The sequence below is a fragment of the Scatophagus argus genome, chromosome 12 (genome assembly GCF_020382885.2).
Source record: "Scatophagus argus isolate fScaArg1 chromosome 12, fScaArg1.pri, whole genome shotgun sequence".
NCBI classification, from domain to species: domain Eukaryota; kingdom Metazoa; phylum Chordata; class Actinopteri; family Scatophagidae; genus Scatophagus; species Scatophagus argus.
The window spans coordinates 19,810,790-19,837,494 of NC_058504.1; the positions used below are offsets into that span (position 1 = coordinate 19,810,790).

The window sequence follows — 26,705 nt, forward strand, 5'->3', positions numbered from 1 at the left end:
AACTGTTTCAAAACGTACACAAATTCAAAAGTTGCAGTACAAGTGTTTTGTCTCTAAGCAAATTCATGTGATCAGATTCATATTTGTGTGTTACTTAATTGTATTATAGAACCTTGTTTGAGAAGTGCAGTTGAACTGTTAGTTTTTTTGTTCTACTATCAGTTTAGTGACAGTGTTTAATATCAACATTCATTCTGCAACTACATTGCTTTTATGTCAAAGTGTGAGCATTTCCTCTCCTGTGTTACTGTTCATCTGACAGATGAGAGAAGTAGCCTCTATAAAGTGTTACTATCTTGAGCTGAATTCTAATTACATACCTACACCGAGCACTTAAATGATGCCTGGAATGGTGAATTTGAGAAAAATCCTTCTCTATGCAGAGGTGGATGAACTATGACATCTGTGATGCTGTGAAATTCTTACATACTTAGAATGTCACAGTTTTCTGTGATTTAAAAAAAACCCCACAACTTATCATTATTATATTATTAATGTTATTATTATATCATTATATGAAAAAAAGGTAAACAGGTGGATAAATCTGACAACTCAGCATGGTGATGCAGCAATACAACACAATACAACAGCCTGTACCAACATTAGAAAAATACAAAGTTATTATTGAAAATTTAAGTCTCAGAGCTTATTCAGTGGGACAAATGATTTAATTGTCATGATCTTTTTTCTCCTTTCTGTTTTGTAGTTTGCTGAGCCTGTTATTAGCACTGATTTTATTTTTTGGCAGATAGAATTGTGAGTCATTCTTCATCCTTTTCAACCTGAGAATCATCCTTTTTCTGATTGTAGTGGCAAGTTTAGCCCAATAAGATGTAGGATTTTGATGACAAATGTGATGTATCGCTTTCTCAGATGTGTATTTGAAATTCTTCTTCTTTTTTTTTCATCTGAAGCATTTTCCTACAGCACACCTGTCTTCTTTATTTTCTTTCTGAAGTTACCACATTTGACCAGTAGACGTCCCTCCAACCCTATGCTGAGCTGCTACATCACCTTTCCATATCCACAGAGACACCATTTAGTAGAAAGTGGTGGGACAGCGGCAGGATGGATGGAAGGGGGAGGGAAGCAGAGATGGAATGGCGGTCCAAAGGGGGAAGAAAAATCGCAAAATTTAACTAATTGTCAAATATTTGCTTTACAGTGAAGTGAACTCAGATGGCTTCTATTAGTAATGACACCCATTTAGAAACCTCCACCTCTCTTTCCATCACCCCTGCTTCCATCCACCCCTCCCTCCATGTCCTATGTTCCTCTCTCTATTCTCCCCCCTTCACTCTACCACACTCCCCCCCTTCATCTGCCTCTCCCAGATATTTTCCATTAGTAATGAGTCACTTGTCGGTCGTTGTCTCCTGATATCAGTGCACAGGAAAAAGGGAGCTGAATTTGAATGCTGAATTTTAAGTACTTGCTTTTGACTTTTTAGTCATAAAAAGAGTTATCGCCTCTAATGGAAGTGTTAGCATCTGCATGTGTGGGGTAGAATATGAGAAAAGAAATGTGAATAAGATTTTGCCCAACCTTTTTCCTATCATGCTCTCTGTCTGTCTTGACAGCCAAACACACTGAATTCTATTCTCTAATTTAGTTTTCAGTTTTCTTCTAATGGCTTTACTAAAAGTGCGTTTAGCATCTGTTGCCAAAGTAATTTATCAAAAAAAAAACACAAAACAAAAAAACATCCAACAACATTAATGATTATGAAATAAAAATAGCCTCAAAGCTTGTCTCCCAAACGTACCATCTGTCTCATCTTTCAAATTGGAACCACCATGAGGTTCTGAAATGCCTCAAGGTGGAGATTCTTTGAAGGATACTAGAAGCTGAAGAAAAAGCTCTCTCCTCTATTGATGTGAGTAGGAAAACTCCAACTCCCCTCCATGTTCAACATGCATTATAAATTATATTCTCAGAAACTATGAAGACAACTACAGGAAGTCTTTTATTGAAATCCGTGCTACAATCACACAGGTACTCACAGTTATTGTGTCCGATTAGACATTTTCACAGAAAGACTGAGTTTAAACGACATCTTTGTCATTGTGCAGTTTATTTTGTTGCTCCTATTAGGGACAGACAGTTCTCACCTGTGTCCTCATCATCTGTAATCTGAGCAGGTCTAATCAGCCAAATGTGTGGGTGTGCAGGGCCTTGCATCATCTACATGACAACTGAGCAAACTTCACTTCCTGAAGAAAGTCTTCAACGAATGCTTTCCATAAGAGGTTAGAGACGAGACAACTTTCTGAACAAGTGAGTCTTTTCAGGAAAAAAGTGAGAGGTTTATGAAATCAGATGAAACATTCAGTGGATATTATCACACAATGGCCCCGTCTACCCTTTCAAAAATCAAGTGTCTTTCATCTGGAAAAAATGTAATATTTAAGACACTTTTGTAGATACTTATTCACATTTCTGATGGGCAGATCACAAATCTGATTCCATCTGTGTTGCTTCTCATAGGCTACAAGTACAGAACGTGAAGAAGGATAAACTTCTTACACACACTTGCATTTTAGTTACAATAATAACAAGAGACTGGGAGAACAACATCTAATTGCAGAGTAATTTCAGTGTAAGTTCAGCTGCTGTTATCACAGGGGACACACCCTGTGAGTTGTTATTAGCACAGACAGCTCACTGACTTTGCTATGCTTGGAAGGAGTAAGGATGTTTGCACCTTAGAGAGACTGATGCATTTACACCTTTTCAGCATCTGACTGGAACACATTTTAAACCCCCTCCCAAGATAGTTTGAGCAATCACATTGATCAGAGCTTCCAGGATGCATTCACACATTTTGTTCAGATGTGACAGCTATCCAATTGGTCAAAAGGCATGAAGTGTGTACATGTAGGTCAGATTGAAGTCAGTTTTTGGTTGTAATCTCCCCTTTGCCATAATATCAATTTTTTGCCACTGGATATAATAAATAAGACAGAGGCCTGTGGTGAGCCCAAACAGAAACCTTTGAGTGACATCTTCCTGGAGTCTTCCTGGAGTCCCTGCCTTCTGTTTGTCATTTTCTCTCATTCCCCTCCTCTCCTCTCCTGTCAGCTTTCACCCTGTCTCTCTCCCTCCATTTTTCTTTCTAGTAAGACTCTCGTCATGGTGGCTGAAGGCAGCTCTTTCTGCTCTGTCGGTTACAATAAGTAGACGTGTATGGTGTGTGTGCTGTACGTGTGTGTGTCTGTGTGAGTGCATGTGTGCAACATAGATGCGTCAACCCATTACCTTGGGTCATTGCAGGGTGAGAGCACACCCTAATTCAATCACACACACGGCGCATGAAATCAAGCTTTGATAACTTGTGCTAACTTAGGACAACTTGTGCTTTGTTTAGCCTGTCGTGTTGTGTTCAGGCGCCAAAATGTGACCCTATAAGCTTCAAGGCTTCAGGCCAGGATGCACTGGGATGGTCTGCTGGATGGTTAGCCCAGCTAGTGAACTTTTACAAAAGTAGCCTATAGCAGTGGTGGAAATTACAAAATGACTTTGCTCATTTGAAAGTGTTTCTTTCGATTCATGTCTAAGGTGTTACTATCTTTAATTCAGTCTCTTAAAATTAAAGCTTGTTGCTGGTTTAACAGTTTGGTTTACTTCAGGCCCAGGCGAGCATTGCCACCATCTCCAGTAATTTGTGTTATAAATTTGTTCTTTGGTACACTGAAGGCCTCTATCCTACACCCACACACACTTGGAAGTTTATCAGTGAACTTTTAGTGTACTTTTGAATTCGGTTCCTTTTGAATGTCTTAAAGAAGCATTAATTTATTTTTTCCCACCATATACCCACAACACTAAGTTGTTATCGCTTTATAAATTTGTTGCAGCAAATGTGTTCACAACCTAAAATATAACAAAAAAGTTTGGGCGCATTGGTTAGTACAAATACATGTGTACTCTATTGAGTGGTAGTTGGCAATTAAAAAAGTAGAATAGAATAGTAATAGAGCACTTTGCCGTATGTTTTTACACCTAAAATGTCATATCATACATGTTAGATATTAGTCTAATATTTGTAATACAAATCTAAAAGTAAGTATTCATCCATTGCTTTTATTTTCTGATTGAAAACCACATATTTTATCATTTATTGTGTAAACTGAGCTGATATTCCTGCTGATGACTATTGCCTATTCTTGCTGTGATGAAGACACATTTTGTTCTTGTTGATTCCCAACAATAAGTTTTAAATATATTTAAAGTGATTTTCCCTACACTTAGAAAATCATGCAAGGACAATTTTAGTTATAATGAATCCCCCGCAGCTGGCTCGCTCTCAGCATCTGAAAATATATTGGTGTCTTGATGAAGACTTCTTCTTAAAAAAAGTTCTCTAAATGTTTCTTAGGTTGACAGTATAATAATAGCACTGTAGGTGATGACTTACAGTGAATGGGAACTCTTTTCCAGGTTAAAGCTATTATCTCTTGCACCTTTCCTTTTACTGATCACAGAGAGATGTAGACAAGAAGGCGTTTTAAGCTTTGAAACTACTGCTGTTACGTATATTGCTAACTTGAGAACTAAATGGGACTAAAAGGGTAAGCAGAAAAAGAGAGAGAAAGAGAGATAAGGAGACAGAAACGAGACTAAGTGTGCTTCTGAACAACATCCAGAACAGACCACTTCATTAAGAGTCAACATGAAACTCATAAACACACCCCAAACGTATAGCAACATAGCCTCCACCCTAATCCAAAAGAGAACCCACAAACAAGTTGTTAAAACACTTAAAATACTCTGTTGCTGTAGGCAGAGCCAGCAAGGATACGTTCAACATGTTCTGATACTGCTGCAAGTTACATGAGGCTTCCAATGCGCGTGTTCCTTCGCTCTATGTGTGTGTGTGTGTGTGTGGTGGTGGTGGTGGAGCGCTCAAATACGGGTTTATACAACCACCCCTTTACACGTGCACCCATGAGTGTATGTGTTGTCAGGTCTGATCCATACATATGCACAACATGCTGTGTAGCGATGCTGCCTATTGCTTAAATGTAAAATTCTGTATACAAACACAATTTCCTGCATTATACTAGCTGATGTGAAATAATGACGACCCTACATTTCCCATCCTGACCCCCTCTGGGTGTGTGTGTATGTGTGTGTGTGTGTGCGTGCGTGCGTGCGTGTGTGTGTGTGCATGTGCCTCTGTGTGAGGGTCCCAAAGGTGCTAGTTAAGTATAGTAAGATAGATTTGACACCAAGGCATTCAGTGCGAGTCAGGCAGGGAGAGAAAGACCTGTTTTATACCCTCCTCCTCCTCCTCCTTCTCCTTCTCTCTCTCTCTCTCCTTATCCTGATGTCTCTTCTTTTCTCTTTTTCTCTTCACTTTGTCTCTCCCAATTTTCTCATACACCCCTCACCCTCCCCATCTTTATTTCTCGGTCTGAATGTATTATTTCTCCCTTGTTCTCCATTTTCTTGCCTCGTTCTGTCTCCCACCATTTTTGCGCTTGTTTATCTCTTTCCACATTCCCCTAATTCTTTCTGTCCCTACAACTCTGCACTACATACATTTATTTCATATAACAGGCATTCATGCGGCTCTCTTTCCCACAGAGATTCTAGGTAACAGAGACAATTCATCTCCTCCTCCGGCGTTGTTTGGCTGTTCTCTGTTTCTGTGTCTCTCTTTGTCCAGGTTGTGGCCTCTGACTCAAACAGACCAATTCTTTCTGCTCATCAGACAAAAAGCGAGATACTGCAGGACTCCTGCAAATGTTTTACAAAGGAAGCTGTGTCCTCCTGCATTTACAACTGAATATTTAAGGCAGTAACTATGAGATCACGTTATTTATTTATTTATTTAGTGTCCATCTGTGGTGCTCAGTGCTCTTTGCTGTTGTATTTCTTCACAGCACTTCCTGGAGATCACCCACCAATCACAGTCCAGTTCTGTAACATCTTATTTTTGGATTTTCTGTTGGTCATGTCTAAAGCTGGCAGAAAGAAAGCAGAGCCACATTTATTTTCTTTGTGTCAGCTGTTTAAGAGCAGCTAACCAAATGTTTAAAATTAAGTTTTGGAGAAGCTTTTACATCTCACACATTTCTTGATGACAGCACACATTTAAAGCCTTAATTATCCTGGAAGCTATTCACATTCACAAATATTTATTGAGCCATAAAAGTAGCATCAGTTCCTGAGCTGTAAGGAGTATTTCTTTTCATAGAATCATAAAGAGAAATGGAATGTGTTCCAGGTAACTAGAGCAGATGTGGTGTTATATTTAACAAGTCATGGCAAACAAATATCACTGCTTTTGGGACAACACACTCCAAAATTTGACTACTTGTTTACTGTTTACTTGACAGTGAATTATCTGAGAATAGAAATTTCTTAAGTTAATGCTAGAGTTACGTCTCAAATTTGAAAAATACAGCAATTTGTCTTCTTGCCAAGAGTTGGATATAACAAGACTGATACCACCTCATGTCTTTGGGCTTAAACCAAGTGAGGATTAGCTTAGCTTAGCATAGCATAGTATAAAAACTGGAAATAGGAAAAACAGGGACATGCTATCCTCTGAAATGTAAAAATGGTGAGTAAAGTTTTTAGCTGGTGACCAGCAACTATATGTGGAGTGATTGCTGGAATGAACATTTTAACTCATACAGTGTGCTAATTGGTGAATTTATAGGTCATGATAGGCAAATCTTTGAATGTTGGAATTAACCAGGATAGCTGTTTCCACCTGTTTCTTTACACTAAGTTAATTCTTGCTGTGGATGTGAGAGTGGTGTCATGATCTCAGACAGGAACTAAATAAGTGTATTTCCCATAATTTTGAACATTACTTCAAGGAGAAATATATAGATTAAGCTTTTTTTCTGATCTTTGGCTTGCTACAAGGTTTCAGACTTATGTGTTTAATGGTCTCTTTACCCCCCTGCTCTGGAACATCGACTTTTGCTGGTTGCAAGTTGCTGGTTTTGCTGGTGGCAAATAAATCATTAACATTAGTGCAATGCTTTGCTTCCAGGCAATGTTTTTATTCCAGGATTAACATGGCTTCAAAAGGTATCACTACAGCCACACAAAGTAGATAACAATACTTGAAAACCATACTGAACCTTACCTTTGATCTTCCCAATGTGTCTGATTCTCTTTTGCAATATAAAGTAGCTATGCCACAGGGATCCCATGTACTATTCCCTGTATGTAAACTGCTTTGACCTGAATGCCACAAAGTAAAGTTTTGATGAAAATGTTATTGATGATGATGATTTCTGGTAGTAAAGACAAATACAACAAATAACAAATCTGAACCATGCTCGGTGGTTTTGTGATGAGCAATTTACTTGCAATCTGCTTGTGATTACGTCTGTCACTCTCTCAGCTTTATCGTTCAAGAAAAATGACAGGTATGATGACTTTTGAGGCACCTCTTTGATTCTAGCTGCAAGGAAAGGAAAGAGAAAGAGAGAGTAATCTACCTTTCTTCTGCAGTATAGCGCTCCCACTGCGTTTCCCTATGTGGTTCTCCACATAGCAGGTGTAGTTGGCCAGGTCTGTCTCTTCCACAGCATCAAACATTAAGGATAGCTGCACCTCCTTCTCCCCTAAATGCTCCCTTAAAATCCTAGACAAACACACAAAAAGAAGACAATAGTCATGGACAGCAGGAACATTTCTCTCCCCCAAATTTACTTTAAAAACCTTTTAAGGAAGACAAGGAGAATATAAACACATATGAATAATTAGATGGAGTTTCCTCCTGAATTATTCCTTAAAAACAGAATCTACAAGAATTGAAATGAGACAACAAGAAGGGAGGTTAATCTTTGAGACAGTTTAAAGGTCCACATCTCCTAAACTACTCCACCAAGAGCTGAAATAGGGGAAAGAGGGTAATAGGATTAAAGGGAAAAGTAAAAGGAAATGAGGAGTGGAGCAGTGTGGAGTATGGAGCAGATGAAAAAAGACGACAGAGGGAGCAAGGAGGCATGTGTAGAAAACATGGGTGACAGCTGGAAAAAGAACTCTCCTTATGGTAAGGTCATATTCCTCTAAAAGCCTGCGAGGAGGCGAAAGAGAGAAGGTGGAGGAGGGGGAGACTGAACTGATGTTTGGGTTACGACGTGCACCTTTAAGGCTGATTTGAATTCACATTCAGCCATAACCACTGAAACCTGTGATCAAACTAACTGTGCTGACATGGCACATACACAACAGTCAGCACAGGTGGCCCAGTACCATCACAGTTTAAATTACTCCCGTTCTGTTTAATGTGACTGGGACAGTGACATTATTTAATCTGTCTTATGTGGTAAGGAATCTTCTGACTAATCTACTTTTTAAAATTGATTTCCTTTACATTTGAATTATTTAAATGATTGAAATGATGATTAATAACTTAATTGGAATGGTCATATCTAAGTTTTCATTCATATTTGTTGTGATGGATATTAATAATGTGACTTTGTATGTCAACACAATGTTTTAGTTTTGTTCTTATTGTTGTTACAGTTGGCAAATGTCAATTTGAATGTCATGTGCCTCTTGCGGTATAGGTTGTCATTGTAGAGAAATGCATGGTAAATCAGTCAGTTTCAATTTCAATCAATCTTTCAACCAATTTTTTGAAAGGCTTTCTATACTCAGGAGACAACTTTAAACCTGGAAAAATCCAAAGCTTGATAAACTTGCTGTATGCAGAATCACAGTATCACCATAATCATGAATGCTAAATTTTGCCTTCAAACAATTGTCCAACAACAACTTAGCATTTAGCATTGCTAACTTAGCAGTTAGCAGTCAATTACAATGACAGTCGACGGTTTGATTTACCCAAAACCTTCCTACTATTACCAAAATCTATCTGGTGTGACAGGGGGATACTTATTTTGCAAACCACTTCACCTTGTGAAGTGAACTCAGCATTAGCTTCTAATACTTGAATAATCACAACTTGAACCTTGGAGGAAATTGTCCTAGACTGTGACAGGACCAGAGAAAATGAGAATGAGGAATGTGGACTAAGGGGAATCTGGACTTTTGGAGTGTTATGTGGGTGATGATACCCATGTGAAATGCTTTGTTGAATACAGAAAGTCTTGTGTCTGCAGCCAACATTACATTTGTATTAACTGTATTACTACATATGTTTAAGAGAAGGGGAGAAAGCTATAGCCTACAGCGCACAGGGAAGACTAAACAAAAGAAAAAAAGAGTTACAGGTTATCAAAAAAGAATAAATAAAATAAAGGAAGGGGCAAAAGTGCATCACATGACTAAAAAATAAGAAAACAGGTAGGTAACATATATCCCTACTCAGCAGCTGAGTTTAGCCTGCCTTAGGTCAGCTGTGTTATGGGGTGGTTTGTTTTAAATTTAGTGTGACTAGCCAGAACAAATCAGTAGACAAATCAGTAGCACAACCCTTGCAGAATGAGCATCAGTGTCAGAAAAGAAAACGAGATAGGACATAACGGCTGGAAGGTTTGGTTTAGGTTTGACCAGTAGTCCAGACTGGGCTGATTCTGAAGCACCCAGGGGCCATAGCGAGTAGAGACGAGAAAACATGTAGTAATGGAAAAGATCCATGCACATTGCTTATGACTTTTATCCAAGTTCTTGCATTCAAAGAATTTGACACACACAAACATTTAGTATGAGTGGTCACTGTGGGAATTTAAGTAATAGCCTTCTCAATATTAATGTTGTTCTCTACCAGTTTGGCAACAGTGAACATTACCAAAAGAAGTACAAGATTTGAAATGTCAAAGGTTCCTGAAGACATACACCATTTTGTGTCGCTCTCCTCCTCCTCTGTGTGTCAGTGGGTTTGAGTGTGTGCATCACTCTGATGTCCACCAGGGCAGAGCATTAGAGGTCACTGTTAAAAGCAGTGACTTGCTAAAATCCTCGATTAAAAACACATCACTTCCTCTCTTCATTTTTCTCACCTTCCCTCTGGTAACTCTCCATCCTCGCTCCCACCCATTTCCTTTCCTTCTCTTTTTACTTTCCTCCATCTCTCTCTATAATGTGAAACTCGAATACTGCTATTTAACACACTCCTTCCATCACTTTTTGTAAAAAGGAAAAAAAAAAATCCTGAATGAGACCTCTCTATGTTATGCTTATGCTAATGAGGTTAAAAGACTATTCTTTTTCAAATTGGATTCTCCTCACACTCTCTCTTCATCTCAGTATTCACATCCTCTTCAGCATAGCTACTGCTTTTGACACTGTTGACCTCACAATTCTTCTTTGTTTTTAATAAGTTTTAGACAACAATGGCACAGACGAAAATGTGAAGAAAGCTTAATTTGACCATATTCACATTTTCATGCAAAACATATTTTGAAAAGTATTTTTCCTCCTACTTCTATGCTCTGAAACAACGTCTAGATGATTAAATGCTGCATGGAAAACTAACACTGGCTTGAACTGAAAAAGTAGATACAAGTGCTGGTTAAAAGAAAATAAACTTTAAAAAGTGAGACTTTGACAGCAGGTGGACTGGGCAGCTAATGTGAATCTCAAGCATGTGAGGAAGCCTCTCCACACCAACACACATATGGGCCAGTGCTGCCTCCAAGTGAAGTGAAATGAAGGAAGGACCGCCTCAAGTAGAAACATAGTAATTATGAATTCATTGCACATGAACAAACTGTGAATTATGATAGTTAAAATGCAGAAATGTTGAGTAGCTGCACAGCAAAGCGGCTGTGCCAAGAACTGCAGCAAAACTAATGATACTGCTCGTATTTATTATGTTGGTGATATGTGTGGGCATATTCTGATAAGAAAAACATTTGAATTCTTGACAAGTTATAATTGCATATACCACAGACAGGTGCTGGGTTTTCAGAAGGAGAGCACTTGAAGCCTAAGTGTGGAGAAAAAGTCGGAAACCTCCTGTCCATCACACCTATTCACAGCTGGATGCTTTCTCGAAGTGGTGTAGTAATAACGAAGCGCGAGTGTCAACAGTTCTCTCACATACAGCAGGGTGAATTGATAATTATGGATGTTCACATTATCATGGATACAGTGTTGGATTCTAGAACAAACAGACAGCGACACACAGACACACACACCGTATAACGGCCAGTGGTGCAGCAGGATGGGTGGTGGCAGCTAAACGTGGACAGATCAATGTGCATCACAGTGGGAGGCTGTCTGCTGATTGTTGAATTTGGAGTGGCGCTGTGATTGGATCAGAGATGGCCGGAGGACCGGATTGAAAGATAGAGTATTCATCAGGCGAAGGTTAATTCAATACCACAAGGCATGATTAGTCTCCAGTTTGAACACTCACACTCATGCACATTCCTGCTCTCTGTATCTACAGAACTATTTTGCTAGGAGCGAACATTTTTAAAGGCCACTGAGTGACTTGGCAGTTACAGAGACCATCCTTCAAACAGAACCTGGGATCAAACCTCAGCAGGTCAGCAAGCTGCGCTCCTGCTGAAGTCCTCCCAGCTCCGGAGCTGCTTTTCTGTGGCTGAATCTGACCTCCCTGTGGAGGGAGTGGAGGAAGGCAAAAGGAATTCCCTTTAGGGAAAAACAAAGATTCACTTTATTACTGTTGGGCTGAGTTCAGGATATATGGAGCGAGGGAGTCAGTGATGAAGGTTAAAATAGCAAGTGAACAGAAATATAGTCATGTCTTCTTCCATGTTATGGCATTATTTCTTGCCTAAACAGTTGGCAGGTTGAACAAAAGCGTGAAACAAGGAAAACACAGTAAACCCAGAGTTTAGTTATTGTAGATGGTGCATTAATCCATGTGACATTCTTACCTCCCAGAGCGCATTTAGGAAAAAACAAACAGGCTTTTCTCTGCCATGCTACGTAGTCACTCTGTCTTCACAAAAGAAATAAAGCTGCAGGCTGTACTTCACACGACATGAGCAGCTGAAGAGGCTGCTTATGATAATTTATAGTGATAATGATAATTTAATCATTTTGTAAACATTTTATTTACTGGTACACAGTGATTTGATACTTAAAAACATGCTGGTTTACAGAGCCCAGGAGGTAGGTATCTCATATAATAATTACTATAATTACTTGTTTCCTCAAAATTAGTGACTCGAGAAAGGGGTAGTGGTGCAGTAAAACTTTAAAACACTGGAAATGCTTTAAGGTGTGGGTTCTGTGCTGTCACAGTGGTCAGGCTGAAAACAAATCCCCCAAGACAGTCGACATTTATATGACAGAGAAAACCAAAGCCAGCAGTAAAACTACAACTGAGGAAAGAGCCATCAAAGTAAAACCCAGGTTGTTATAGGCCATTGTTTTCCCATTAATATATAGGTTACAAAGGATGATGCACACCCACATAACAAAATGTGAATTAAATATTTATTTCAGTGGTTCTGTAGCACTGCAGCACAGTAGAATTACCAGTTGGGCTAAAGTCAGCTTGGATTCGTGTGCTCTAATCCTGCATATCTCATCTCATCTCTACTCCCTTCACAGAGCACTCCCAAAGTCCCACAGAGGCAAAGTTATTCCAGCAACAACTACCGCTGCATGTTTGTTAAAGTTGTTGTCATATTAAATCCTTAGCTGTCCACGTGCCAGCAAAGCTTGCCTTTGCTGCTTGTGATGTATTAGATGCTTTCCTGTGATCTCTGCTAAGATTTAAAACATTTTAAACCTCTCTCTGATTAAAAATGCTGTTTGACTGAATGAGCCCAGTGTGCCACATTAGTTCACTTGGTTTCCTTATGAAGTAACAGTATTGTGTAGCACCCATTAACTATGGATAATTACACCCCCTGGTGGCTGGTTGCAGTACAGGCCAAAAACCTTTCACCTCCATGGGGACATTATCACTCCACCACACTCAAATTTTTCCTGTTTGTCCGGTACAGGAATCGAACCAGCGACCTTCCAATCACAAGCCGCTTCTCCAACCTCTAGGCCACGGCTGCCCCCGATGATGATGATGGAGTATTAATATAATCAGTGATATCACCTAAAACTCCAATCTCCTCCCCATGCATCTGGCCACTAAAGAAAGATTATTAATTATTCTCCCCTCCAAACTGAGCAAGTCGGTGATCTATAGACATACAGGTCGCTGAAAATAATTCATTTTAGTAGTTTATCATGACCAAAATACATTGCAACAAAAGATGAACTGGACCTTTAATATACAGTTTTGCACATTTTGGAGGTAAATTGATTATTGAGTAACTAACTGTTTTAAGTACCAAGCTCTGCATGTGTGTGACAGTGTCAGACTGTGTGTATTCTGATGGTTTCCACGGTGGTCTGGCAGGTGGTTCTAAAGATATCTGACGCCCTGCAGACAATCAGGCTTTTCCCAATAGAGCCCAATGTAATTGGTCCCAATAGGGGAGAAAATGAATTCAATTTAACTTTATTATTAGTATTCATAATTCTTTAGGAAAGTTGAGAAGAAATCTGCCAGAGAACCGTCAATGAGTCATAAATCATAAGAGAGCAAATTAGATACTGACAGTGTGAGGAGTGCAGCTGGAGTCAAGTCGTTCCAGAAATTAATTAACAATAAAAACCCGTAAACCTGACAGGCTATAATTGATACTGTTGCAGTGTCTCGCAGGAGTAGTGAAAAGCAAATTTACAAACATAATATCACATACAATAAGTTCTAATATTTGTAGTAGTTTTATTTATCTACATCAACTATGGTTTGTTTTGTCTCCTCTCCTCTAGAAAAAAAATACTTAAATTAAATATTTACCTCACTTCACTTTCTTTAATGTGTCCTGCGAGTTCTTCCACAAATTTTTCTCCTTTCATCCAGTAGATAATAGGCCTTCTGTTTTCTCCACTGTAGCCAAAAAACGCCTTGCAGTCCAGACTGAGGGGCATACCTAAAACACAAAACACAACACTGTTATAAGCCAGACAAAGTCATACTGAAAGCCCACTGGACTGCAGCTGAAACAGGTTCTGCAGTCAATGAAAATGCCATAGATAGAGTAAAATCTAATATTAAAATTTAGTACTTGTTGCTGAGGCTTCCAAGTGATAGTGCAAGGCTCAACAGATGATGCTGTGCCAGTGATGCCAGCATGGAAAGAGGTTTTATTAAAGACATTTTGTGTCCAGTCCTGCTGTTTATCATGCAAGTAAATCAGTAAACAAGTTTACGCAACCATTATGCCAACATTGATCTTTGTGATTGATATGGTTAAAGTTAAGGACACATCACTGGTAGGTACACAAGGTGTACATTAACTGCACACACGTCTGGTTTTATGCATTAAAAAGTGAGAGGGACTACATGCCCATCCACTGCCACAACCTCCACAGTCTTACTGTCTGCCTCGCTTCATCAAGGGCTCACTGGACACTGCATTTACACTGAATGGTGACACTGGTGTGCCAGGGGAAAGGTGTTACATTATTTAATGGGGCTGTACTTTCTCAGGACACAGAGGAGAAAATATTAGCCGTATTATAGGTTGTTTATGTTTGGAAGGGCTAATGCATCAGTTTTTAACTATAAGAAAGAATCAACAATACTTGCAATGCACATGTAGACACACACAAACACACACACACACATTTAAGCAAACATATGTGTGTGTACAGTATCAATGCTTGCTCTCACTCACTCTCCTGTAAGACCTTGAAACCATCACTCTGTGATTACAGCTATCGATGATGATGATGGAGTATTAATGAGCATTCTAATGAGCACTACCTCGTTAGGCAGTCAATTAGCAGATAATTATGATGGACCCCAGTATTATCATAATGATAGCTCTATCAGCACAGTCTAGAACCAACACTGAATGCTAACATCTTGCATATATTTGTTTATTTGTTGTCAGACAAGCACTTGAACTGAATGTTAACAGTAATATTTACATTTTAGACATTTATTGAAGCTGATAGACTCGTGCAGAGTGAGTAGAAAATGCAGGTGGTTCTGTCCAAGTTAATCCCTGAAATTACTTTTTCACAAGCAAGGGAAAAGGTAAAAACTTTCACAGAATGGCTATAGGTTGAATAAACATGAGGTTTTATCAATTTGTCATGGCAAAATGCAACTGTTTTCATATGGAAATTTCAGATGATTGCTTATTTTCTTTGAGGAAAAAAAAGGAGAAGACATAAGACTTTGACATTTCCCTGACTCTAAATATGATAATTTCTAACAAGTCAAGAGACGAAGTCTGCAAAGCTTCATACATCCTGTATGTGTGTTCTCATGGTGTGTTAGCTTAACTTTGTACTGAGGCAGACTGCATCCTGCATCCTGCACCACACACACACACACACATGCGCGCGCACACACACACACACACACACACACACACTGAGGTAAAAAAAAAAATCTGGATTAGAGTGTGTGTAGATGTGTGTGCACCACAGTAATTGATTAGCACCCTGAGGGTGTGTTTGTGTTCTCAGCATGTTATGGTGATTAAAATCATCAACTTTGTTTGCAGTTGTGTGGCATGAGTGTGCGTAGGTTGAGCTTGGTGAGAGTATTCCTGTGTGTGTGTGTGTGTGTGTGTGTGTGTGTGTGTGTGTGTGTGGCTGTCAGTCTCCCTCAATCAAAACCACCAGCCTCATAGAGACGAGCTGAGTCATCATTTCTATTTGTGGCTGAAGCAGCAGGGTGTTTAAAGGAACTAAAAGAGGTTGGTGCTCTGTTGTTGTCTTTAGTGTCAAAGGAAGACTGATTGAAAAAAATGATTGATAGGAACTTTTTCAATTGTCATTTCGCACGGCTGCTGAGTGTGATCACACCTAGATGTTGTTTCCTTTGGTGTGAAGCATACTGCAAGAACACACTCTGCCCAATCACAACAGAGTTTGCAAACAGACAACACATGAATGAAAAGCCATCTGATTCTGGTCTTTGTCGCCTTAGATCGGCCTGACAGACTGACAGACTCTGGCATTCACAACACGTAGATGCACATGACGAAGCAGCTCAGCGTAAGCATCAGGCCAGACTGTGGTTTCCTCTGCATTTATCTTTCAACGCTGCAATTCAAGCAAGAGAAGCTGCTAGTTATCAGACACTGGCATCTGCTGCTTTCTGCATGCAAACCCTCGTGTGTCGAGGCTGGTTCAGCCCATGTTCTCATTGCCAAAAAAACTCTCCCTGCACTTTTCTATATTTCATTTGTTCTCATCAATCCCAAAACACTAAAGTCAGCTGGTGTGAATAGGCTTCAGTTTAAAGCAGTTAATTTTATGATAATTTTCTTCAGTCGATGAAAAAAAAATAAATTAAAATAAAAACAACGAGAAAGGCAGCACAAGGTGCAAGTGTCATAACCAAAAGCCATCACAAAGAAACATCAGCGGTCCCTGATTAATATACTAATGCGTACTAAACCTTCACTAAAATCTGATATTTTTTAAATTATTTTGAATTGAATTACTACGATCCAGCGTTACGCTAAGAGAGACAAGCTCACATTAAATTATCTCCTGACTGTGTTTCAGTGTCTTTTAATTCAGTGAAACTTTAAAGTTCTGATTCAGTCTCACTGCTCTGTTTAAGTTAAATTTCCAGCCACAGTGGGTGGCTGTTTTCAGTGAAAAAGCTCTGATAAACTGACTGTATGCTACCCACTCACAACCAAAATAAATACCTGTCAGTTCCCCAGAATCTCACAGCTTGTTAATTACTGGCTTTAATAAAAGCTGTGGATATTAAATAAAAAAACAAACAAACAAACAAGACGAATTTGTGGTAATTTCTGTGTTATTTTCTGATAAAGTCTGGTAAAGTTTAAAAGGCAACTTTTTTTATGTTTCCTTTAGATATGCTATCAAATACACAGCAGAAGCTTTGGCAAAACAAACTTTGGTCATTTGGTTTATTTCTTACATCAGTCGCATTCAGCATGAAAATGTTGCGCAACATCCATTTGCTGTAAGCTGTTCAAATAACATCTCAGCTCATGCTCTCCAAAATAAGTATTGTAGAATGAATTTTGAAAAGGGTAAAGGTATGGGAGTCACAGTAATCACAGGAGAATGAAATCAGCCTCCATCCAAAGAAGCGCTGTCATGTTGCTGCATCAGTTCCTGTAATGGCAAGATATGTGTGACGGGGTGTCCAGTAAACACACATATTGTCTGTACACATATAGTATTAAACAAATACTATACTTGGTAATTTCAAAAATGGCAAAACAGGAAAATAATTAAATTATTTTTGAGACAGCAACAGGTAACTGAAAATACATTCTGTACGTGGAAAGGAAATAAGAAAGAAGCAGATAAGGATCAGATAAAGGCTTTTAGGAGAGAACAACCATTAATAAGAGAAATGAGTAACTGAAAATGGATTTATACGTACTTACCCACACACACACACACACACACACACACACACACACACACTCTCTCTCTCTCTCTCTGACAGAGTCCTACATCAGGTGACTTAATTGACTTGGAATTACCAGCTCTGACAGTGGTTTCTTTTTATATTTGTCAGCTGTGATTCAACCCATTCATTAAACCTTAGCCTACTCATAACTAAGACTAACATTAAATAAAGCTTATTGAATTCAATTGTCCCTTTTCTGTGGAAATCCAGTCAAGGTAGCTGTGGAGACAGTGTTTTCCCTTACAGAGATGGATTCGTTTCATTAACCTGCTGTATCAAACCATAGGTTTTTACTTGTTGATTCCACTCAGTCACTGTAAAATGTCACAGACAGACAGGAGATATTCATTTACTTGGATGAATTGGTTCTCAACTTTTTGCTGATCACAGAGAGCTGCAAAGCTGACAATATGGCAAAACTGTAGCCTATAAAATAAGACCTACATTAGAAGGTGGATAATCCAACACTTTCTGAGTGAGATATATATATGAGATATAACACCCTAACAGTGAGGCTTAGAGGGGAACTTCCACCAGACAGACCAGTTGACGGGCCTGAATGTAAGTCCTGTTCATGTCACTACCCGCCCCATACTGCCGGTGTAAGGGTACTGTTAGCATGGAGCTTAATGTTACTAAACACTATGCTCATCACATGACAGGAAGCACAGTTGACCTAAAGAAAGCTGACTACTGTGGGATGATCGCTCTGCCTCTTCGTCCACCTTCTGTGTGCTGTTCTTTTCATTCCCATCTGTTGATGCAGCAGAGAACCTAGCCGTTTTTGACAGCTAGCTGCAGACAGACAAGGCTTGCATAAGCACATTGTTTAATTGTGGCAGCAGCATGCTCCAGTGACATGGACTTAACCAACGCACTGATCTTTTCCACTTAAATCTAACTTCTGTTCTTGTAGAGTCGCAAACATCCTGCTTCTGAACCGCAGAAGGCTAGAAAATCACTATTGGTTCTAATAAGTCCAATAAGACAGCTGCTCCAAAAGCCAGGACATGCTCTCGCTTTAATTTAGAGGATCCAATTATCAGTTTTTGCTTAAAACCTTTGTCACATACCAGTGCTTCTTAACCTAAAGACTGGATGGTCCTTCACGGGATGCATTTGGGAGGTGGTGAGAAGACTGAGGTGAGAGAAAAAGCGTAATTGAATTGATTTTATTTATTTATTTGACAAGGACCATACGTAATACAATTATCTAAAAACTACTTTCATTTCCCACTTGCCAGTAGAGGAGAACTGAAAAATAGGCTGTCCATCTGCTTTTCTCTCATTGTTTCCCTCTCTCTCTTACACACACATCTCATATTTAATACATCTTTGTCCATCTGCTCATTTAAAGGTACACACAGTGTAAGACCTTTAGGTGGTTTGAACACCGTGAGTGTGTGTGTGTGTGTGTGGACCAGGTATGGAGTGTATGGGGGTTGTCTAGGTAACAGCTGAGTTTTGGGTCTTGGGCTCCAAGGGAGCGCAGCTGCACATGGCAACACAGATGGTGCCTCACACACGAACACACACACACACACACACACACTGAGGCCAAATACTCAGATACAGACGTGCTGTTCACACTCTCAGGCCAAACACATACACATGCACACACACACCCACGTGTCAGTACGTGGGCAGCTCAGCTGTAACCTGGGAGGCTGTTCACTCTTTCATTTTGCCTATTTACAGACATCCTGCCTCTAACAAATCAGTCCTTTTTAATTTCGAATGTTTGCTATTTTCAGAGGAGCCATGTATGTGGCAGTGACGCTCCTACAGAATCCCGTTCTTTGCGCCAACTACAGTTTCCAGAATTTCAATGCTAATCCTTGAGTTTTTGAAAGTCTTCGTATTTTGTGTTTGTTGCTGTGTTGCTTTTGCGCTGCACGTCAGACTTCAGTCATATTGTGTCTAGTCCTGTAAAATCATCTTCATTAGTTAAAAAATTCTAAAAAAGTTTTGGTTGGCGATGGACACTTGAAATGTAAAATACATCACTTAGCCAACTAACAATAATCTTGTAAATAACATATTGCTGCTGTTTTCTTATACATGCATACACACATCAGCAGTTACACACTGTCACATATTGCAGCTCTCCAGTAAAAACCAATATGTATGGCTTCAAATTATGGTTGCAACACAAAAGGCAATTAATATAAAAGTTCAAAAGTGAAAGAAACTGATTTTAATATTAGTATTTCATAATAAATATATATTTTTTTTCACTGATGCAAACCAATATTTAACATGTTTACAGAGATATGAAACCCTCAGAGACCCCTGTGCAGATTTTCAATATAATGTGACATTACACTCCTACTGGAGAGACCGAATATTTGATAAATATGAGATGGAGAATCACTTCTGGAAATGCTAAGGCTCAATTTCCTGTCTAACAGGAAATGAAGCTGCCACGAAGTTGGAAAGAGACATATTTGATTATTCTGAATAAACTATTTTTCTTTTCCTTTTTTCTGTCTCTCCGTGTCTGACTTTATCTCTTCTTAGCCTTCACTCTCTCCTCCTCTTTATTCATCCATACACATGCACGCATACATGCACACACGCGCACGCACACACACACACACACACACAGTGATTCCCACAGAATTAATAACTCTTTCAAGGAAGGAATAAAAGGAAATCCACCCCCTCTTTGTCCATATTTGGTCATTTCCTGACAGCTATAATTAACCAAGTCCTTAATGCTTCTATACCTGACATTTGATTGGCTGGGGGGCTGGCCTCATTAAGGACAGTTTTAAATTAACAGATTAAATTAGATTGGAGATTTCTGCAGATATGCTTGACAAGGTTAATTAAATGACCAGTCATGAGGGGCTTGTTTTAAATTCAACATCACTGACAGATTCGGAGCTGATATTGTTTGCCACACCTGAGTTTCTGTCTGCTCACAGTTTTTCAAAGTAGCTTTGAGTCGCTAACATCATTAAGTCGTTAGTATGTTTAACATGTTAACGTGATTAATATAACATATAGGGCTATCTCTGAGAGGTCATTAGCCTCTACTGGAGTAAATACTGCTTTTCAGATCTGCCACTTGATCAAACCTGACAGGAAATTTTATATTGTTTTACAGCACTTCACAGGAAGAGGTCGGTATTTTACATTGTCTGTCTTTTTAACTTCACAATACGTAGAAACTGTCATCAAAGCACGGGTTCGGATTCTTGTTTTAACACCACAACCACCAGTTTGAAACCAACAAGGCAAATTTTATGCTTGGTGCCTGGCACCAATTTTTGAAAAGGCAACAATAAGGCAACATTATGAAAAATGCTTTAAATGAAATACATGAGGCTGTGGATGTTTAAAGTGGTGGTGAGTTACTAAAATGCTGAGTTAAGCTTACAGTTGGCTGTTAATCACTATGAGTGAGACCTTTCAACGCTCATAGTCACTTGGTTGCGTATACAAAACACTGTTTAAAGTTTAAGTTTCAGGTTGGGATTCAGGTTTGCTTGTCAGAGTCAGGCTGGCAGAAGTTTGCAGCTTAGCAAGATGATACGTGACTCAGTGATTGGACATAATTTCATAGTAGTGATCATATACCAAAAAATGAATGTATAGTTTGTCATGATACCAGAATTTTAAACTTTGGTACTAGTATACAAACACAATACTCTTTTTTATTCTTTTTCGTTCTTCTCATGTGCAACAGCCTGCACAGAGTGCCAAAACTGAAAAAGGCAATCAATATTGTCAATATCTACACAGCCTTGGATTTATAATCTGATTGTAGGTCTGTGCATCGATGCCTGCATTGTTCTAAGTAAATTGGATGGCAGTAGATTAGAGAACGCTCATTACGACCATAAGAGACCCAAGTAGGCTACAAGCAGAGAACAAGTCAAGCCTCAACAATTTGTCTTGACTTGCACTTAATAAAAAAAGACTTGTGAGCATGACAACTACAGCCATGAAAATGACCTTCAGTTAAATCAACCCATCTCTGACAGTAATGGGTTGACTGTGTGTCTATGCAGAGGCCGTTGGTACCTGTAGTCCATCCCAGGTAAATACTCACCACCAATGACAATAAGGACAAAAGATGAATAAAAATGATAACAGGTATGAGCAGATGGTTGTGGCCTTCAGGGTAGTTGGCTGTGAGCTGAATAGAGAAACAAGAATCAGGAGGAGGAGAAGTATAAAGGATAGAGGAAAGAAAAAGCAAGCGAGCCCACATGAGGTTACGAGTGCTAATAGTTTCGGTCTCAGTGGTGGTAACGTATGTGGGTGTGTTGGGGATTTCATGACAGAACTGGGTGGCAGGTGACGGCCGACTGACAGCTGTTACCCGAGGGTCCCAAAACATCTAAGAGTGTTCTACTTCTCCAGCTTAGGACCAACACTTAACAAAGTAGACTGAAAAATGGATTACATGGAAAATTTAATTTAGTCCCCGAATTGCTTGAGTCATCTGTGGTTTGAACAGCTGTAGGCCTACAAGTGGCTGGACAATTTCAATTCTGTATGTGGTTCCAGGCTGTTCATGTTATTGTAGAATTCCCAGCTGTGCAGCTGCAGGTAGAATGGGCATTAGAATGTTTTCATAACGGGTTTCATGTTATTTATGTAGCTGGAATGGGAATGTATGGGAGCAATGGTATAAATGATCAAATCTGAATATGTTCATTTGCTATATTGTCGTCACAGCTCTGTTTCCTATGTGTTTCATCATGTTTTTTGTTAGAAAAAAATCTTTTAAGCCTTTCTCACTGCAGATGTTCTGATTTGTCACAGCAGGAGCAAAGGTGTTCCTAACAGCATTAACAATGACTGTGTTCTCTTCAGTGTCCAGTAAGCCATGACAGTGTGACACGTCCAAATGTCTTCTGTACAAAAGGCAAATCCTGAATATACATCAGGATATCTTGGTGGTTTTCAGATAAACTTCATTTTTTCATTAATAATTTTACACTTTTTCTAACTTGTCTCAGAGTCTGACTGAATGTAAGCCAGAAAGAACTGAAGACTGAGCCAAATGGTCAGCTCAGTGTATGGTAAACAAAGATGATAGCAACCCACAAAAGCAATCAAATGATATCTTACCTCTGAGCTTGAAGTAAAGTCGTACTATATATGAAGCATTAAATAATAAAAGTTGCTCCAGAAATAGATTAGTGAGGGGATAATCCATGGCCTTCCGCAGACACAAAGGGTTGAAATAATTTATGTAAAATTGAAGTTTATTTGGAAAGCTTTTCCTTGTCGTTAATTATTAACAGAGGTGCCAAGCACAAATAAGCATGACTGGTAATCAGAAAGGCCAATAGAATTAAAGCAGGGTTGGAAACAAGCAGAACTTTCCTTTCTTTTATTGATCCTTTCAAGAAAAATCTGCATTGATGTGGCTCCAAGAGCTTTACTGTCCTTCAGAACTTGCTGCAGATGACTGTACTGAAGTCACGAAACCTTTATTCTTTTTTTTCTTTTAAGTGAACGAAGATGAGCAGCATCGTATACTGTAGCAGCAGAGTGAGTTTAAGAGGCCTCTTAACCTCCATTACACAACTGGAAGTGATAGAAACAAACTATTCCACTTAAGATCCCTCTTTGGCTTCTCTCCTCTTGCTGTTACTCCCACAGCTGTTCCAGGTGTGAAAATGTTAAACTGGGTATAAAAGAAAGTGGTGTCCTAAGAGACTGAACACACACACACCAACAAATGCACAGTCACACTTATAATAAACGAAAGCACAAACACAGAGACTCAAGGATATAGCAAAATATTGCTATAGTAAGAGAAAGTAGATATGTTTAACTTAAGACTGTTTTCATGTTTTCATTCATTTTATTCTTTGCTGCATACATTTCTAAAAGCAACTAGAGTTGCACAGTTGGTTTATTTTTTAAATTAAGCAATTAATTTATTTATTTGGGTGATATGCCAGAATACATTTTTGACACTCTGAGACAGCCTGCTGTGGTCATCTGGACTCAATCTACATTTTCATTGCAAAAATATTTACTGACCTTCAAATCTCTCAGCAATGTTTATTTTGTTCTTACTTGTTTTTCAATTAAATTCGATTCAGTTTATTTATATAGCGCTAATTCACAACAAAAGTTATCTCATGACACTTTCTAATTAGAGCAGGTCTAGACCAAACTCTTTAATTAAATTGTAATACAGAGAGCCCAACATTCCCCCTTGAGCAAGCACTTGGCGACAGTGGCGAGGAAAAACTGCCTTTTAGAAGGCAGAAACCTCGGAGCAGACCCCGACTCAAGATGGGCGGTCATCTGCCTTTACTGGCGGGGTTGAGAGAGAGAGAGAGAGAGAGAGAGCAGGAGGGAGAGGGAGAGAGAGAGGGGGAGAGGGAGAGAGGGAGAGGGGGGTGGGGCGTGAGAGAAGGAGCACACAAGCACAGATGTGTAGCAGCAGCAATAATACCAGAAGTATTGCAACTGTAGATAATGATAATGACAAGCAACTTGGACCACTTGTTTCTTGCATCACTTCCTGTGTGCGCTCTTGTGACAAAATGTAGTTTGGAAACGAGACAGACTTGTCGGGGATTCATGCGTGACTTCCTGTCCCTGATCAGTCATGCAGTGTTCAAACCACAACGACTTTAAGACAAGACAGAAAGTTGAGTAATGTGAACAATACACTGATCTGACTATTTTGAAAATCAAGCAACAGCAGAACATGTTGGCAAAGATGTTTGGCGGAGTTTTAGCTGTGACATGACTGACATTCCATTTGATTGACATGATAACAGATAAACAATCTCCATGACAACTGTATGTCTGCTGACGAAAGGCCAGGCGACATGGTTAGGACCTTGTACCCAGTACACAGAAAGGAAGAAAAAGAGAAATCCAAAATAAACTCAGATGCATTATAGCTGATAAACTATCTCCAACAGCTGTCAAGTCATATCTTCTCACACGTAGACCAGTAACATGTGTCAAGTCAAACACTTCAAGTGCTGTTAAGACTTTATGGAGGAAATCCAGCCTCACAAAACATCCATCACAGCCAAGTCATTAATCCCTTCAGTCTTATACACACCCACACACACACACACACACATGTTCACACAAACAAACAAACACACACACACACACACACACACGAAGAGTTGTGTTTCCATCACTTCTGGGGACATTACATAGACTTACATTCATTTCCTGGACACTTAACCACAACACACATTACACATTACTTGCCTAATCTTAACCTTACTGTAACCAAACCCTAACCTCAGCCTAACCTTAAAGCAAGTCTTCACTCTAATATTTAATGATATACATTGTGGGGACTTGAGTTTTGTTCCCATAAGTAAGGCGGGTCCTCATGATATGACTGTGTAAACAGATTTATGTAACCACAACTACAAGAATACGCATACACACAGACCCACAAACACACAACACACAAACGTCAGTGGTTAAGCAGACGTTCAAAGGGAGGATTTCTACTTAATAAAAATCCAATTCTGCCACAGAATCTTTGGCTGAGAGAGAGAGAGAGAGAGAGAGAGAGAGAGAGAGAGAGAGAGAGAGCGAGGCAAGACAGCAGGAGAAATAATTAGTGATGGAGACATCTTTTTTGGGGGGGCAGCAACTACTGAAATCTGAAATCATTTGTAAAAGCAAACAAACAAACATATTTGGACTATTTGGAAATACACTTAGAAACATTAGAGAAGTCTTAAAAGATGTAGAAGAAGAAGTCTAACATTACATTGATCGTTGCACTGTTTAAAATGTTGACAATTAATTATATAATAACAAAGCACAGCTAAAATTTTTAATTTTATGTTGAGGGTTTTGCTGAAAAATAAATCCTGGATAATTTTCCCATTCGTAACTATCGTTCTCTGACATTTAAATCAAAAATAATCAAATTTACAAAGATAATTTTAATTCCAAAGAGAGACTGAATATGAACAAAGAAAAGACATGAATAAGGTGAGAGACGAGAGGTTGTCTTCCTTCTCAGACAGCTTCTTGCTGTGACCAAAGGTTAACACACTGCTCTCTGTATTTCTGTATTTGTGTTTTTCTCTTTGCTTTTTACACCAATTTGAAGTAGGCACAAACCACATGAACATGTTAGGCAATCACTAACAAGAAACTGAATGCACAAACAAATGATCCTAATGCACACATTTCAGGCATACATCACACTAACAAAACTCTTTTTAAACGCTGCACGTGTCAGGAGTGTATCTAGTTCTTCCTGTCTTTCTCTCTGGGTTCTTTCCTGTGTGGTATATTGGATAGCGATGATGTGAAGATGTTGAAGAACTTACTTGTATTGAAGGTTTATTACAAGAAGCTCAGCATCAAATTTAACATGTGCATGTGAGAGGATCCCAGCCTATATGGCCCAGTCTACTGAAACATCTCCAATCCTCTGCTTATATCGGGTACTTACAAACAACAAAAGAGGGGTACACATCTGGAACTCATCCAATAACCTCAGTTTTCCAAGAAACCGAGAAAATGGGAGAAAAAAACCCTCACTCTATGTAATGTATATCTTTGGAGCTGAAGACCCCTATCTGAACATGAACCATACTGAACTGCACACACGACGCCTGCTTTCTTCTTCCCTCCCTGCTTCTGTGTATGTGTGTGTGTGTGTGTATGTGTGTGTCTTATCCAAGCCAATCCGGAGCTGAGCTGGACAGTCCTTGATCTCCTCCAGTCATCTCCCTCCCTGCACACCTGTTCTGCATCTTGGCCAGTCGACCTACTCTCTCCCATGACAGTTTAAGGACCTGTCCTCTCAGTCCACCTTTGCCAGATTATACTGTCTGTTTCAGTGGTATTCATGTCAGCCTTGGTTTTGCTACCAAATCTTGGACTAACTTTGTTTCTTGTGTGTGTTAATTCAGATTCAGTGCCTCGCCTCAGTTTACCTTCCCCGCCAGCTAGGGTGTGCTCCTCGTGTCTCCTGTTAGGAAGCTTGGACGCTCAGTTTGGACAGTTTATACTCACCTGTTCATTGGCCACATGCACTCACTAACTACCTGGTTCCTGCTTTGGATTGCTTTTGGAGAAAAATGAATTTTTGGATTTGCCTTTGGCTCTTAAATTGTGTAAATGGAGTTTTGTCAGTAAAGTGTACCTTCCAGTTTTACTCTTGTTGTCAGTGTCTGCTTTTTGGGGTCCTATTTTTTTGTTAAACGTAACAGCATGAGTTCATTATTCTGGCTGAAGGACTTCTTCAAACGAATGTGAGAGGAGCGTCCCACTAAAAGTCAGATACTCGCCACCTGAAGCTTGAAGCTCGGCCAAAAATCTTTCTTAAATGGAAAGAAAAGCAGTTTGAGTGTCTGTTACTTATGGTTTAACTGCTGTC

The 26,705-nt window shown here is 39.3% G+C and overlaps 1 protein-coding gene across 4 annotated transcripts in view; it reads right to left on the reverse strand.

Moving 5' to 3' along the window:
• il1rapl2 (interleukin 1 receptor accessory protein-like 2) overlaps positions 1–26,705 on the reverse strand; it is a 311,687-nt gene that overhangs the window by 19,672 nt on the left and 265,310 nt on the right. For all 4 annotated transcript variants that reach the window (XM_046406986.1, XM_046406983.1, XM_046406985.1 and 1 more), the window contains exons 8-9: positions 13,724–13,856; positions 7,467–7,612 (exon numbers count right to left, since the gene is read on the reverse strand). In XM_046406986.1, the coding sequence (XP_046262942.1) occupies positions 7,467–7,612; positions 13,724–13,856 (279 nt within the window). The remainder of the gene's footprint in view (positions 1–7,466; positions 7,613–13,723; positions 13,857–26,705) is intronic.